The following is a 14,626-nucleotide window of genomic DNA, read 5'->3' as shown; positions in this document are numbered from 1 at the left end:
GAGTTGTCTGAGGCACCAGCAACAGGTAACCACATTAGAGAAACTTTTACTGATTAGGGAATGTAGGGCCAGGAGGTAAAGTGATTTACTGAAAGCCAGTTTAGTTGTACATTCATGACCAGACCCACTGTGTGGTGGAAAGAGCACTGGGTTTTGTAGATGAGTTTCTTCAAAAGTTCGACTTTGGGCAAGTCACTTACCATCTTGGAACCTCAGTTTCCAAAGTCGCTGTAAAATGAGGGCTTTGGAATAGATGCTCCTTTTCTCTATTTTTGCTGATGTCTTGTGTTTTATGCCATCAGTTATGCCCAGTACCCCTCCCTCTCCCAGAGAGCTATCACATATAACAAATAGTAATTTTTGAGGGAAAAAAATCAGCCCAACTGATTGATGTACTGGAAAAATCTGAAAACATGTTCAATGTGTAACCTCTGTGGACCTCCCACTTCCACAAAAGGGCGGGTTGGGAGCGTCTTCCTATCTCTCCTCCTGTGAGTCCCACTTGATCTTTGTAACTGTTTCATTCCCTTTCAATTTTTGGCGTGCGCTTGTTCTGTCCACGTGTCTTGTTTCCGTGGCTCTGCTGCTTTTCCTGTGCATCGGTTCAGAGATCTCTTTGTGCTTTTGGGTATCCGTCGAGTTCATTTCTTACAGTATAGTCAGATCCCAGTACACTTCATGGACTACAGTTTTTTTTTTCTTTTTAAATTTAAATTTAATTTATTTTTGTTATATTTTAAGTTCTAAATTGTCTCCCTCCACATCCTGCACTAGAGAAGGCCACCATTTCTCTCCCTCTCTCTCTCTCTCACACACACACACACACGACCATACTCTGCATACTTCTATTTATCATTCTTTCTCTGGAGGTGGTTAGAATCTTCCTTCATAGATCCTTTGTAGTTGATTTGAATATTTAGAATAGTTAGAATAGCTTAATCATTCACAGTTGTTCTTTAAACAATATTGCTGCCATTGTATCCAATGTTCTCTTGGTTCTGCTTATTTCTCTCTTTGTTATTTCATAAGAGTCTTTCCATGTTTTTCTAAAATCAACTTGCTTATCATTCCTTACAGCACAGTGGTATTCCATCACAATCACATAGGACAACTTGTTTAGCCATTCCCCAACCGATGAGCATCCCCTCAAATTCTAGGTCTTTGCCACAACAAAGAGAGCTGTTATAAATATTTTAAAAGATAAAATTCTTTTGTTTGTTTGTTTTTTGACTTTTTTCCCGATTATCTTGAGAAACAAACCTAAGAGTGGTATTGCTGGGTCAAAAGGTACAGTTTTATAACTCTTTGGGCATAAATCTAGATGGCTTTCCAAAATGATTGACTTTGTCAACAACAGTGTATTAGTGTCCCAATCTTTTTGCATCCCCTGCAACATTTGTCGTTTTCCCCTTCTATCACGTTAGCCAATCTGATAGGTATGAGATGCTATCTCAAAATTGCTTTAATTTGCATTTTTCTAATCAATAATAATTTAGAGCATATTTTATATGACTATTTATAGGTTAGATTTTTTTCATCTGAAGACTGCCTGTTCATATCTTTTGACCATTTATCAATTGGGGAATGACTTATATTTTATAAATTTAACAAAGTTCTCTATATATTTGACATATGAAACCTTTATCCAAGAAACTATCTATATGAACCACCATGAGATTAAAGGCTCCTTCCACCATGGCCTCGTTCATCTCAGTTCTCCTCTTCCTCCTCCTCCTCCTTCTTCTACTTTTAAAAATTTATTTATTTTGATTTATTACTTCCATAAACTTTTGAGTTTTAAATTTTTTTCCCCTCCCTAAGACAGCATGCAATATGATATAGGCTATACATATACATTCCTATTAAACATGTTTTTGCATTAGTGATGTTGTAAGTAAGAATTAGAACCAATAGGAGGAACCACCACAAAGAGGAAACAAAACACAACAGAAGAAAAAAAAATAACAAATAGTATGCTTTGATCTGCATTCAAACTCCATAGTTCTTTCTTTGGATGTGGATAGCATTTTCCATCATGAGGCCTTTGGAGATGTCTTAGATTGTTGTATTGCTGAGAAGGGTTAAATCTATCAATATTAATACCTAACTGATTATGTTATTTCCTTCTTGAGCCAAATCTGATGAGAGTAAGGCTCATCTCCCTCCCCTCTTTCCCTCCGCTTTAATAGGTTTTTATGCCTTTTCCTGTAATGTAATTTACCCTTGTCTGCCTTCCTCCTTTCCTTTTCTCTCAGTACCTTTTTTTTTTTAATGCAGAAATATTTATTTTGGTTTCGTTCATTATTTTTTGGAAATTCTGTTTTGGTTTATAAAACATAGAAACAGGCAGCACTGAAAGCAAACATTCAAAACTCCAATGTGACAAATTACCGACTTAGATATTTGTGCAATTAAGAGCACACATTATGAAGTTAGGCTACCAAATAGTGTTATTACAATGACATCTCTTTAGTGCACACCTTATTGTGCTTGAGTATTACATATAATCCCATGTATCCAAAAACCAGAATCACTTTAAATGACAACTTAATTCATTCAAATGTAGCCAAGACCTATAATAATTGAAATGTTGCAAATTTCCCTAATTAGAATAAAAGCCCCTCAGGAGTTACTCCTAGGAAAAATTGTTCTTTTGCTCCCAGATTTACACATCCCCCCATTAGTTAGCATTTTTTCTGGCTTGTTGATCAGTACATTTTCTTAGTTAGATCAGATTAATCCACTTACTTGGATCCATCTAACCAAAGTCAACTTATACCCACCCCATTTATGTATACCCCTTTAACATGGTGTAATAACAATACAGTTCTCAAGGGTTACAAGTGTCATCTACCCTTGTAGAGATGTAAACAGTTTGCCCTTATTAATAACATGTTGTTTCTTTCTGTCCCATTTACCTTTTTATGTCTCTCTTAAGTCTTGTATTTGAAGATCAAATTTTCTGGTCTTTTTATCAGGAAGGTTTGGAAGTCCTCTATTTCACTGAATATTTATCTCCTCCACTGAAACATCATGCTCATTTTCACTGGGTAGTTGATCCTTGGTTGTAATCCAAGCTCCTTTGCCTTATGGAATATCATGTTCCATGAACTACGGTCTTTTAATGTACAAGCTGCAAGGTCCTGTGTAATCCTGACTGTGGTTCCATGATATTTAAATTGTTTCTTTCTGGCTGTTTGCAGTATTTTCTCTTTGACCTGATAATTTTGGAATTTGGCTACTCTATTCCTTGGTGTTTTCAATTTGGGATCTCTTTCAGGAGGTGATCAGTGGATTCTTTCTATGGTTCTTTTACCCTCTGGTTCTAGGACATCAGGGCAGTTTTCCTTTATGATTTCCTGAAAGATACTGTCCAGGCTCTTTTTTTTCATCGTGGTTTTTAGGTAGACCAATAATTTTTTAATTGTCTCTCCTGGATCGATTTTCTAGGTCAATTGTTTTACCAATGAGGTATTTTACATTTTCATCTATTTTTTCATTCTTTTGTTTTTGTTTGACTGATTCTTGCTCTCTCCATTTGCCCAATTCTAATTTTTAACAAATTGTTTTCTTCTATTAGATTTTGTACCTCCTTCCCCATTTGGCCAATTGTATTTCTTGGGGACTTTCTTCAGTGTACTTTTTTTCCAGTTGGCCAATTGTGTTTTTTAAGGACTTGTTTTCTTCAGTGTACTTTTTTTCCAGTTGGTCAACTGTATTTTTTTAAGGACTTGTTTTCTACAGTTAATTTTTGTCCTTCCTTTTCCAAGCTATTGACTCTCTCTTGCATACCTCTCATTTCTTTTCCCGTTTTTTCTTCTACCTCTCTCATTTGGCTTTTAAAATCCTTCTTGAGCTCTTCTAAGAAGGCTTTTTGGGCTTCAGACCAGTTCATATTCCCTTTTGAGGTTCCAGATGTGGGTTTGTTGACAATGTTGTCCTCTTCAGAATTTCTGCCTTGATCTTCACTCTTTCCCATAATAAGAATCTATTGTACGTTGCTTTTTGCTAATAATTTCCTGGACTTTAAAGAGATTGGGCTCTCCTGCTGGGGAGCAGAGGGTACTGACCCAAGCTTCTTGTGTTGGGAGCCCAGGGCCTGGTCACTGGCTTTGTGTGCTGGTGCCTCCAATGCTGGCAGTTGGAGGCTGTTGGGTTCTGGCAGCTTACCTGGTGTTGGGCTGGAATCAGCAACACTGGAACTCTAGGGGGAAGATTGGGTAGTGTGGCTCCTGGAGATTTCCTGCTCAGCGGGGCCTTTCCTTTCCCTCCTTTTGCTTTCTTCAACTCCTTCCAGTGGATGTTGCAGGATGTTTATCCACCTGGGGCCCCTTGGAGCGCTGCTTCCCTTAGTTTTGCTGAGGCATTGGGAGAGTCGATAGCTGTAGAATGCCGAGGTACCTGGTGGTTTTCCAAGCTGGTTTCCACTGGTTCCCCCACCCTCACTGAGGCACTCGGGGGTCCAGGTGTTGGTGTCTGCCTGCTCCACCATCTGGGTTTCAGGATCTCCTCCCGGTGTGCTGAGGTAGGGCTTTCCATTAGCTTGCTGGGATGCCTCCCGTTCTATACTTTTCACCTGCCCCCAGGGCAAGAAGGGCCTTTTCCGTCAATCCCTCAAGCTACCTGGGCTACTGGACTGCTGCACCTCATCTTTCTTCTGGTTCAGCTGTTCCAGGGTTTTTCCTGGGGTGATATTTTCTGGGCTTTCAGAGGTTAATAAGGGAGGGTAAGAGTGACTTACTTCTTACTCTGCCATCTTGACTCCCGGAAGTGGAAGTCTGGACTATGGTTTTTTAGCCATGCCCTAATCAATGGGCATAATCAGTGTTCTTTTTCCCAACTCTACTAATACTGGGAAAATCCTAGTTTTCAGAAAATCAGTGTATCTTAGATAGTGTTTATGTATACTTTAGATGTTATGCATGTTTTTACTATATATTCAAATATATCAATGTTAGGTGCATTTAAAAAATTTTGAAAAAAGTAAAAACTACAATTCAAGTGGAGTAAAAAGCAGTCACCATCCAAAGTCCCAATGCTTGGCAGTAACAGCTCATGTTTCTATAACCTCCTGTATAGATTCTTTCTATATTATCCATCCCTTTTTGATCCACACCATTTTATGAGATAGGTGCTATTCTCATCTTTCATTGATTCAGGTATGACTTTTAAAAGGGAGTAGTAGTGGTGAGGCTACAGAGGAAATGGCTACAGAATAAAAGACAATGCAAAAATAAAACTTTTTAAAAATAGAAAATGGGTACGAAAACAATCTATTTTCTAATGGATGCCCTTTTGTAGCAAAGTGTTCAATTTTGGTTAAAAAATGAAAAGTTAAATTTTTTTTGGTAGGTTAAAAATAATTATTATATGAACTTATTTGGTGATATTGTTTACAATCTCATAAGATTTTGATTTTTTAAGGAGGAAGAGGAAACGGAAACCTTTGAGCTTAGCAGGGAGTATGAAGAACTAATTAAATTAAAAAGGAGTGGTTCTATTCAAGCTAAGAACTTAAAAAGCAAGTTTGAAAAAATTGGACAACTGTCTGAAAAGGAAATACAGAAGAAGATTGAGGAAGAGCGAGCTAGAAGAAGAGCGATTGACCTTGAGATCAAAGAGCGAGAAGCAGAGCATTTTCACGAGGTGAGTTTTCATGCTGAACATATTGGCCTAAGCTCTTCACTAAGAGGCAAGAAAAGTTCTGGGGAGGGGCCCAGTGTAATAAGAAGAGCCTTGCAAGCAGAAGTCAGTTAAAATCCCAGGTCTTCCCCCTGCTACCTGTGCAGATAGCTAGCTAGTTAAGATGTGAGTTCAAACCCAGCCCTACATTTAGTAGCCAGGTATTAACCCTGGGCAAATTACTGAACCTGTTTGCCTTAGTTTCCTCAACTGTAAAATGGAGATGATAATACCCACCTTGAAAGGTTGTTGGGAAGGATCAAATGAGATGTTTGTGCCTGGCACATAGTAGGTGCTTAATAAATGCTTCCCTTCCTGCCCGCTGCCTTCCCACCCATTACATACTTTTGAATGATTGACATCCTACAAATTCACAATGTGTGGTGTCCTCCAGAAAGTTAACATGGTTGTCATTTTCTTCCTTTGTACAATGCAGGGATTCAATTTAGAATGGGAGTCCTTCCCATTCTAAATCTTCTCCTATGAAGCAAAGACACCAAAATTCTGCCTCAGGAGGCTAAGGAAAGATGACACGTTTTTTCTAAGGCTCCCTTGCTAGTAAAACCCTTTGCTTTTCCTTACTTTCATCTTCAGAGTGAGCAAAATATTTTAGTTTAGCTCTTAAAGTTTCTCTGAGAATAAAAATTAAAGTCAGAGGGGCCCATGTCAGGATCACAACTCACTTGAAAGACCTAGAACATTGAGTGGATTTGAACTTTCATAGTAATAAGCTAGAAGCCAAGGAAGGCCTTGTGATCTTAAGGTATGTTTGTTTACTAAAAGTTGAGGGAGGTTCTAGACCTGCTTGACTCTGCCTCAGTTAGACCACATCTAGGATTAGGGTACCCCAACCCCTACATCTAGTGTACCAAGTGCAGTTTCTCAGGAAGGATATTGACAAGCATATCTGAGAAGGGCAAGCAGATGGATGAAGTCAACAGGATACTATGAAAAGACTGATTAAAAGAACTGGGGGAAAAAAAACTCAGGAGAGGAAGAAAAGGAATATGGTAGTTTTCTTCAAGCATTTGAAGGGCTGTTATATGGGAAAAGGGTCATAATGTTTAGAAATTGAAGGGACCCAAGTCCTTATTTTGCAAAAGAGGAAACAGACACCCAACAGTCAGCAAAATATCTGGGTCTCAAACCCAGGTCCTTTGAATCTAAATCCCATCGTTGTTTCCATTACACAATGGAAGAACTGGGAGTAATGGATGTCGATGTCCGTCCCCCCCCCCCCCCCCCCGAGTTGAACTTTGAAACAAGTTATGGATTGTTGAGGCAGAGGTGGGGAAGGAGTGCATTCCAGGCACAGGAGACAGTGTCTACAGACTGGAGACAGGAAGTTGTGTGTAAATAAAAATAAGTTATGTATAATGTCTAGAAAGGTAGACTGGAGCCAAATTGTGAAGGGCTCTTAATGCCAAATAAAGGTGTTGGTATTTGATCCAAGAGGCAAAAGGAAGCCAGACCTTCATGATCAGGGGAGTCACATTGTCAACTGTGTGGAGGAAGGCCTGGAGGAGTGAGACTAAAAGCTGAGAGACCAATGAAGAGGTTATCAAAATGGCGATGTATGGAGCCCCTGGCACTAACCTGTTGGCCATGAGTGGAAAAGTGAACTAATGGGAGAGACTTTGCAAGTTAACTGGATGTAGGAGGAGGAGAGAGAGTCTTCAGGGACGACCGAGGTTGTGAATGTAGGTGATGGGAAGGATGGTGGTACTCTTCAACTGGGAAGACTGGAAGGAAAGAGGAGTCTGACTTGACACATTGAAATGTCTAGGGGACATCTAATGGGAAGTGGCCCAGTAGGCAGTCAGCAATGCAAGATTAGAGCTCTGGACAGAAAAAGCAGGTCTGGGACAGACAGAGTAGTCATCTAGGTAGTGGTAACTGTTGTTTCCTGAGCTCCAGGACAACTTTGGTGCCATCCCCAACTCCTGCCCTCATCCTTCCTCCCTTTCTGCTTTTCCTATGTCTTACATTCATTCCTCCCCAGACCCCACAAGTCCTCTGGGATCCTTCACCCAAGATTCCATTTGCTGTCCCGCATTCCCATCTTGACACTACCCTCTGGTTTTAGCAACAAGTGCTACCTCTTCCAACATTGCCAGGAATGCCTTCCCTCTGTTGGTTACCTCCGATTTATAATGTACACACCTCGTTTATGCACAGTTGTTTGCATGTAGTTGTCTCTTTATAGTCCCAGAACCTAGTATGGTGCCTAGAACATAGCAGGTATTAATACCTGCTTGCCCTTAGGATACACCTAGCTAGGAAATCAATCAACATTTATTCAGTGCTTACTATGTGCCAGACACTGTATCAAGGGCTAGAGATACAAAGAAAGAAAAAATGAAGTCCAGGCTTCCAAAGGGTTTGCAGTCTAATGGGGAAGCTTGAGTAATGAGGTACAGAGTAAATGGAGGGAACCAGAGACAGGAGAACATTATGTTCAAGGAACAAGGTGGCCAGCATAGCTTAGCGTGAGTATTAAGTTAACAAGATCGGGAAAGTAGGAAGCAGCAATTATATTTAATATCAGATGTAATAGGGAGCCCAGTGGCGCTTATCGGGCATGTGTATGTGCACGCACGTGACAGGCAGACTTGTGCTTCAGGAAATTACTTGCAGCTAAGTGGAGGATGGATTGGAATTGGAAGATATTTGAGGCCAGACCAGTGAAAAGATTACTGCTAATACTTGCAAGAGTTAGGTGATAAAGGCCCGCATGAGGGTAGTAGCTATGCAAGTGGATTGAAAGAGATGTGTATGAAGGTAAGAATGACAAGTTGACAACTGATGCTCCAGTAAAGGAGAATGAAAACTGACCAGATTAGGAGGCCCAATGCTAGGAGGTTAAGAAGGGACGGATAAATTGCCATCCAGTTGTTGAAACTGCTGGTTAAACTTTGGAGGGAGAGGTCTCTGTACAGTTGATAAAGCTGGAAGCCAGATTAGATTGGAAGAGGCTGAGAAATAAGGAGACAAGGAGTGTAGACAATTTTCATGAAGTTAAGAGATATAGGAAAGCGCTTGAGGAGTGGTATTGTGAAGTAAAGATTAACCTGGGCATGTTGAGAATGGCAAAGGAGCCAGTAGGGAGGTGTATGAATACAGAGTGGGGCTGTTGTCATGGTGGTCTGCTGGACACAGGTTGGATGAGATGAAGGGGATAAGTAGAGTGTGGGTCATCTCTTTGTCAGAGACGAAAGCAAGGAGCAGGAAATGGGAGATGATTTAATACCAGGAAAAATGTTAAGTACTAAATGTACAGAATACTTTGAGAATTCAGAGAACTTCCAACTGGAGGAATAAAACATTGTGAAGTAACACTTAATTCAGATGCCTTCCTTGGAAGGTCAGGGAGGATTTTCTTCTTAGAAAACAGATTTAAAAATCATTTAATGAGTAATTGTGAAGCACAAGAGTCTGCAGGAAAATGAGGAAAACTTCCATGCAGCACAGAGGGTGTGAGGGCAATCTTGAGACCAAAATCTCATCCACGTGTGGCCACTGCAATCTATGTTCTTGAATCCCTTTTGGATACTCGTGTACTTTCATAAATTTTCCAGACAATCTACCCCAAACAAGGGAGGACTCCAGCAAGGTGTTTTAACTTGTGAATACTAATGCAGCACGAGGGCTTTTCATCTGTTACCTTTCTCTGTGTCTGCTTTGCCTTGAAGTGATACCCAGGAGTTGAGAATAAACACTCCTGGGGGTCAGACCGAGGGACATCAATCACTCTAGATTTGCTGGCCAGCTACTACTAGTCCCCGCAGTCACCTCTGTAAACAGGAATGGATATCAGAAGTGCTTCTTCCTACCTGAATCTTTTCTTGATCCCTATGTCCAGGGAGCTCCTCCTGCAACAATCCTTGGAGGGGAAGGACTGTTCTGTCTGCAGGCTCAAGTACTTAGCAGTTAGGCGCTTCTGGAACCACATTAACTCCACTCACTATCCATTATTCCTTGTGCCCCTTTCCCTTACTTTGGACCAAACCAAGATTTCACAAGTATCCTACTGTATGGTCCTTTAAATGACTTTGGTATGTACTATGTGGAAATCATTTTTATACTAGGACATAGACACACAGGTTTAAATCTTGGCTCTGCCATTCAGTCCCCACATGACCTTGGAAAGTCTGAGGACCTCCATTTTCTCTTCTATAAAATGAAGGGGAAGGGACTAGGCAAAATGAATTATCTTAATCTATGACCCTATGAATAAGAGGCCCTTAATTGTACTTACTATTATACCCTGGCCATGACTCTTAAAGTTATGTGTAAGTTGTTTCTTCAACAAGGCTGTGAACAGATTTAGGGTGTAAATTACTACATACACCTTATGAGCTTTCTAGACTTTAGACACTTCCTGCTAGGTAAGGAAGAGATCTGGGATCACAGCAACATCCCATTATCATCATCTCCTCTAAGGCCACAGAGTCAAGGTAGGCAAATTGATTGTCCTTAATTAAGAACTGACCTATTGTGTTCCTGAAGAACAGAAGGATCCTCATCTTCACAGTAATGCAGCAAGATGAAATGACCCGGGTAATTAATAAGACTAATTCTGACTTCTTTGTTCTTATTTTTAAAAATCCTTCATAAAATCCCAGGAAGACGATGTTGATGTGAAGCCTGCCCAAAAATGTGAGGCCCCCTTCACTCACAAAGTTAACATGAAAGCTAGGTTTGAACAGATGGCGAAGGCCAGAGAAGAGGAGGAACAGAGAAGAATTGAGCAGCAGAAGCTGTCACGCATGCAGTTTGAGCAGAAGGAGATCGATGCAGCGCTCCAGAAGGTTGGTATGATGGACTTCCTGCATCCTCACTTGTCATCCCACCTGAGCATGAACCCTGAGGCTCAAAGATGAGGGCCGTGCATCTCACCAACATGCACCGCATGTGTGTGGGTCATCGAATCTTCTGGATGTATTGTTTGGCCATAAGTATCACGGTGCTAGGCTCATTTCTCTCTCACTACATTGGGTAGTGACTTAATCTGGCTTTACAGACGTCACTGATTCTGGTCCACCCATTTGATACAGTAGTATTAGTAACACAAGTCCACCCTGCACCTGTTTCTTTTACCACAGAAAAAAGAAGAGGAGGAGGAAGAGGAGGGAGGCACCATGAATGGTTCCACACTCGAAGATGGAGAACAAACTCGGTCTGGAGCGCCATGGTTCAAGAAGCCTCTAAAAAACACGACCGTTGTAGATGGTGAGCCAGTTCGATTCACCGTGAAGGTAACTGGAGACCCCAAGCCTGAAGTCACGTGGTGGTTTGAAGGAGAGAGGTTACAGGATGGGGAGGACTATCAGTACATTGAGAGAGGAGAGACTTACTGCCTTTACCTCCCAGAAACCTTCCCCGAAGATGAAGGGGAGTACATGTGTCATGCGGCCAACAGCAGGGGTACTGCGGCCAGCACCTGCATCCTCACCATCGAAAGTAAGAGCTAACTCTGGGTCCCATCCCCGCCCCCCAACCTACTCAGCTCCAGCTTCTTAGCAAAAAAATCACTAATGTCTGGTCTTCTCTTCTCTTCTAGCCGACGACTATTAGCTTTTCTTTTTCTGGAACCTTCCTTCTTCTCCTCAACTTTCCTCCTGCATCCGTCTCTTTCTGTGGAGGGGCCAAGTACGGGAATCCGGGAGCTATCATGCCCATCCATGCTAGATCTAAAGGCTTACCATGGAAGCCTGAAAACCTGAATAAAATTAGGGGAAAAAAATCTATCAGTAATCACTAAGAATTCCAACTTCCCTGTTTCTATAACATGTAATCCAATGGTATACATTGAACCTTTCTGATCTAAAAGCCTTGCTTATTTTTAAGCAGGGTGAACTGATGTGCCGCCATATTGCCTATTCAAAATGGAAGCTAAAGAGGGGTGAAAAGTTCAGAGACAGGATATTTAAACTATATAAGTTAGCCTCAAGGGATAGAAAAAAGCATATAGATGACAGGCTAACTTTATCCACCCAAGCTAGAACCAATCAGCCATGCCTTCCTAATAGTTTAAAACTTTGAAGGTGAACCAATTTTGATTGATAGCTTTCTTCAACAATATTAAATTCAGATCATTTCTGAGGACCTTTATCAGGAGAGATATTTTGGTAAAAATCTTTAAAGTAAAAAAATTTTTAAAAAAGGGCATATTATAAATTCTAAATGTAAAACTTACTGCCAACATATCACAAAGTTCTGAGACTTCTGAGTATTAATATTAAAGAAGTTGATTTTACCCAAATAAATTATATTAAATTGGCTCACAATTCCATAAAAGCTTCTGAAAATTCAGAAATTTCATACTAACCAGTTCATATAACTTCATATGATTAAAAAAAAACCAAAACAAAAGCCTTGGTATCTGCAAAAATAAGTAAACTGAAGCTTAGAAGCTCTGGAAATGATGAGGAAAGAAGGGAAGTTTTATGAACAAATTTCAAACATCTCAAGTTAAACTTGTAGGCTAGATTTGGTCTTTTGAAATGAGTTTGTAAATAATCTTAACTCTTACGTTCTTTACTCAAACTTTTCTTATTTTAACTTTCTGGAAGATAGATAGAATTTTATTTTCCAATGTAAAAATAATAATAAAGTAAATTCTGTATTAAAACAACTTCTCTAGTTATTCTCAAGTAATTAATAACTTGCTAGGGACAGAAGCTCTCAGTTTTATTTACATTTCGAGGACCAGTTCCTTTTTAAAGGGAAGACATTATTTACTCCCTGTTTGCAATTCTTGAGTTTAAAATAAAACCCTCCAAGAGGAAACCTTTAATGACAAATGAAGTCAATACTTGGTAAAGGTGAAGACTTTAATGGACTCATCCTCAGTTATTTGTTCTCAAATCCTCTACAATCTACAAGAGTACCTCTAAATGGTACTAAATGTCCAAAGGGGGGGGGAGGGAGGAAAAAAGAGACCCAACACTGCTGTAGTGTGTCCATTCAGTTACATTTATTGAGAAAACCATAAACGATACAAAATTCCAGTAATGGTGTACCCTTCTTACATAGAAATGTCATCATAGCAGGCTCTAAACCACATTTTGTAAAGCATTCAATTTACCTCAAGTCCAAGCTGCATCTCCCTAAGACACTGTTCCCATCACAGTAGCCTTTTAAAGCCAATCTTCTTTAAACACACGGGTAGTTTCTGTAGAGAACACTTTTCTCAGGACGAAAATGCATTGAGCATGCATAAGAAAAATATATATATATATATATGCGGAAATACATATAAGAGTTTCACAGGGATAACTAAAGAATATAAAATCTTAAAAACTGATTTCCTTTTGAAAGCTAATTTATAAATCCTAGCCCCCCACTTCCCCCTCCCCCAGAACAATTATAGTGCGGAAAGAAAACCCAAACTAACAATACAAAAGCAAGTGCTTTTTAAAGCACCCCCAATGAAGTTCTCATTGAGGAGGATGTATTAAAAAAAAAAAGGCATATTAAAGTGAGAATTGGCAGCAAATAATAATGAAATAACCTATTAGAACTCTACATTACTATTATTCCCTTGGTGACACAATTTCTTTTGGTACCCTTGCCAAAGAGATGAAATGTTAGCAATGATTCTACAAGACTTCTGCATATTTTTCTATGTTCTTTCTGACTCACTCCCCACCATGACCCTTCCCATTTTAACCATCAAAAAACCCTTATTTGAGGTAATAACGTCACGATGTTTACAATCTCTAAATATAAACTTCATTGAAAAATAAAATTTACTTATTTTCTCATTTCTAAAAGAAATATCATAGTACTACTACACTCAGTAACCCAAGAGGAAAAATAAAATAAGCAGATTCCCTGTACATTTGGGTAAGTGCTATAAAGACTTCAACTCCAGGTTAAGCATCCTGTCCTCAAACCTCCTAACCACCACTGTAGTCAAATGGGCTGGCTCACCTTTTTTGCTTTCCATTTATTTCACCGTTAAAAAATGCTGGCCGGTAAGAGCAGTGAAGGCTTATAGTCATGAATTTTAAAAAGTTCTCAAGAGACAAGAAACAATGCCCCTATAATACATCATCCATGAGCACAACTATCAGCATTCAGGTCTATTTTGTTCTATAAAATTTCAAGCTAAAACTGCAAAATGTGATGACTCACAGGTTTTAAAGAAATCCTTATATTATAAAACTTAACACACCTGACCTTGGCTGTTTATAAAAAGAACAAATGGAAACAGAAGGTGGTGCAGTAGCTACATAATTCAAGAAATTCAACAGTTCACAGAACATTTATGAGCAAGTGAAGAGTAAATCAAAGTGGATCCATTCTGTCTGGGAATACATGTTTTTGCCCAGGTTTTACCTTCTACCTCGAGCCCTTCTATGGTCCATGCTCATCGGCTCGCCAATGGCCTACAGCCCAAGGGCTCCTTCCTCTCTGGGGCAGTTAACTACCTCAGGGCCCTTGTCTATGAGCTATGGTTGGGCACTCGCAGATCTTCAGCACTGTGTGTGAACATGAAGGCAGTACTTTTGAATATGTATCTTAAATGGAGAGAGAAGCAGGACTTTTGAAAAGGATCAGCACATTTTAGAAAATGAAGAAACAAAAACTGAAACGATGCTGCTTTTTGACTTTCAACTAAAAAAAAGAACAGCAAAAAAACCCAAAACGAAACAAAAAAAAAAAAAAACCAAAAACAAAAAACCCCACCCAAACAAAAAACAAAACCCCCCCAAACTTTGTACCAGTTAAAAATCATCTATAAAAACACACAAACATTTTAAACTGGCAAAGAAAAAAACAAAACCCCAAATCAAAACAATGAAAAAAAAAACATTCAAAACAAAATTTTTTTAAAATGCAGCATCAAAGTATTACAGATCAGAAAATTACTGATTTCTATACAGATTATGAAAGGATATTTGCTATACAGTTAACATTTCAATGATGCATATAT

The 14,626-nt window shown here is 39.5% G+C and overlaps 1 protein-coding gene across 7 annotated transcripts in view; it reads left to right on the top strand.

The window, feature by feature from the left end:
- NEXN (nexilin F-actin binding protein) overlaps nt 1-14,626 on the top strand; it is a 73,693-nt gene that overhangs the window by 46,116 nt on the left and 12,951 nt on the right. For 5 of the 7 annotated variants that reach the window (XM_027874068.1, XM_027874065.1, XM_027874072.1 and 2 more), the window contains 3 exons: nt 5,425-5,646; nt 10,308-10,493; nt 10,788-11,145. In XM_027874068.1, the coding sequence (XP_027729869.1) occupies nt 5,425-5,646; nt 10,308-10,493; nt 10,788-11,145 (766 nt within the window). Of the gene's footprint in view, nt 1-5,424; nt 5,647-10,307; nt 10,494-10,787; nt 12,256-14,626 lie in introns of those variants that run through there. The other 2 variants (XM_027874069.1, XM_027874070.1) reach the window with 2 other exon arrangements.

Source organism: Vombatus ursinus, unplaced genomic scaffold, assembly GCF_900497805.2.
Source record: "Vombatus ursinus unplaced genomic scaffold, bare-nosed wombat genome assembly UNPS02014804.1, whole genome shotgun sequence".
NCBI lineage: Eukaryota > Metazoa > Chordata > Mammalia > Diprotodontia > Vombatidae > Vombatus > Vombatus ursinus.
This window is presented reverse-complemented; position numbering and strand designations above follow the sequence as displayed.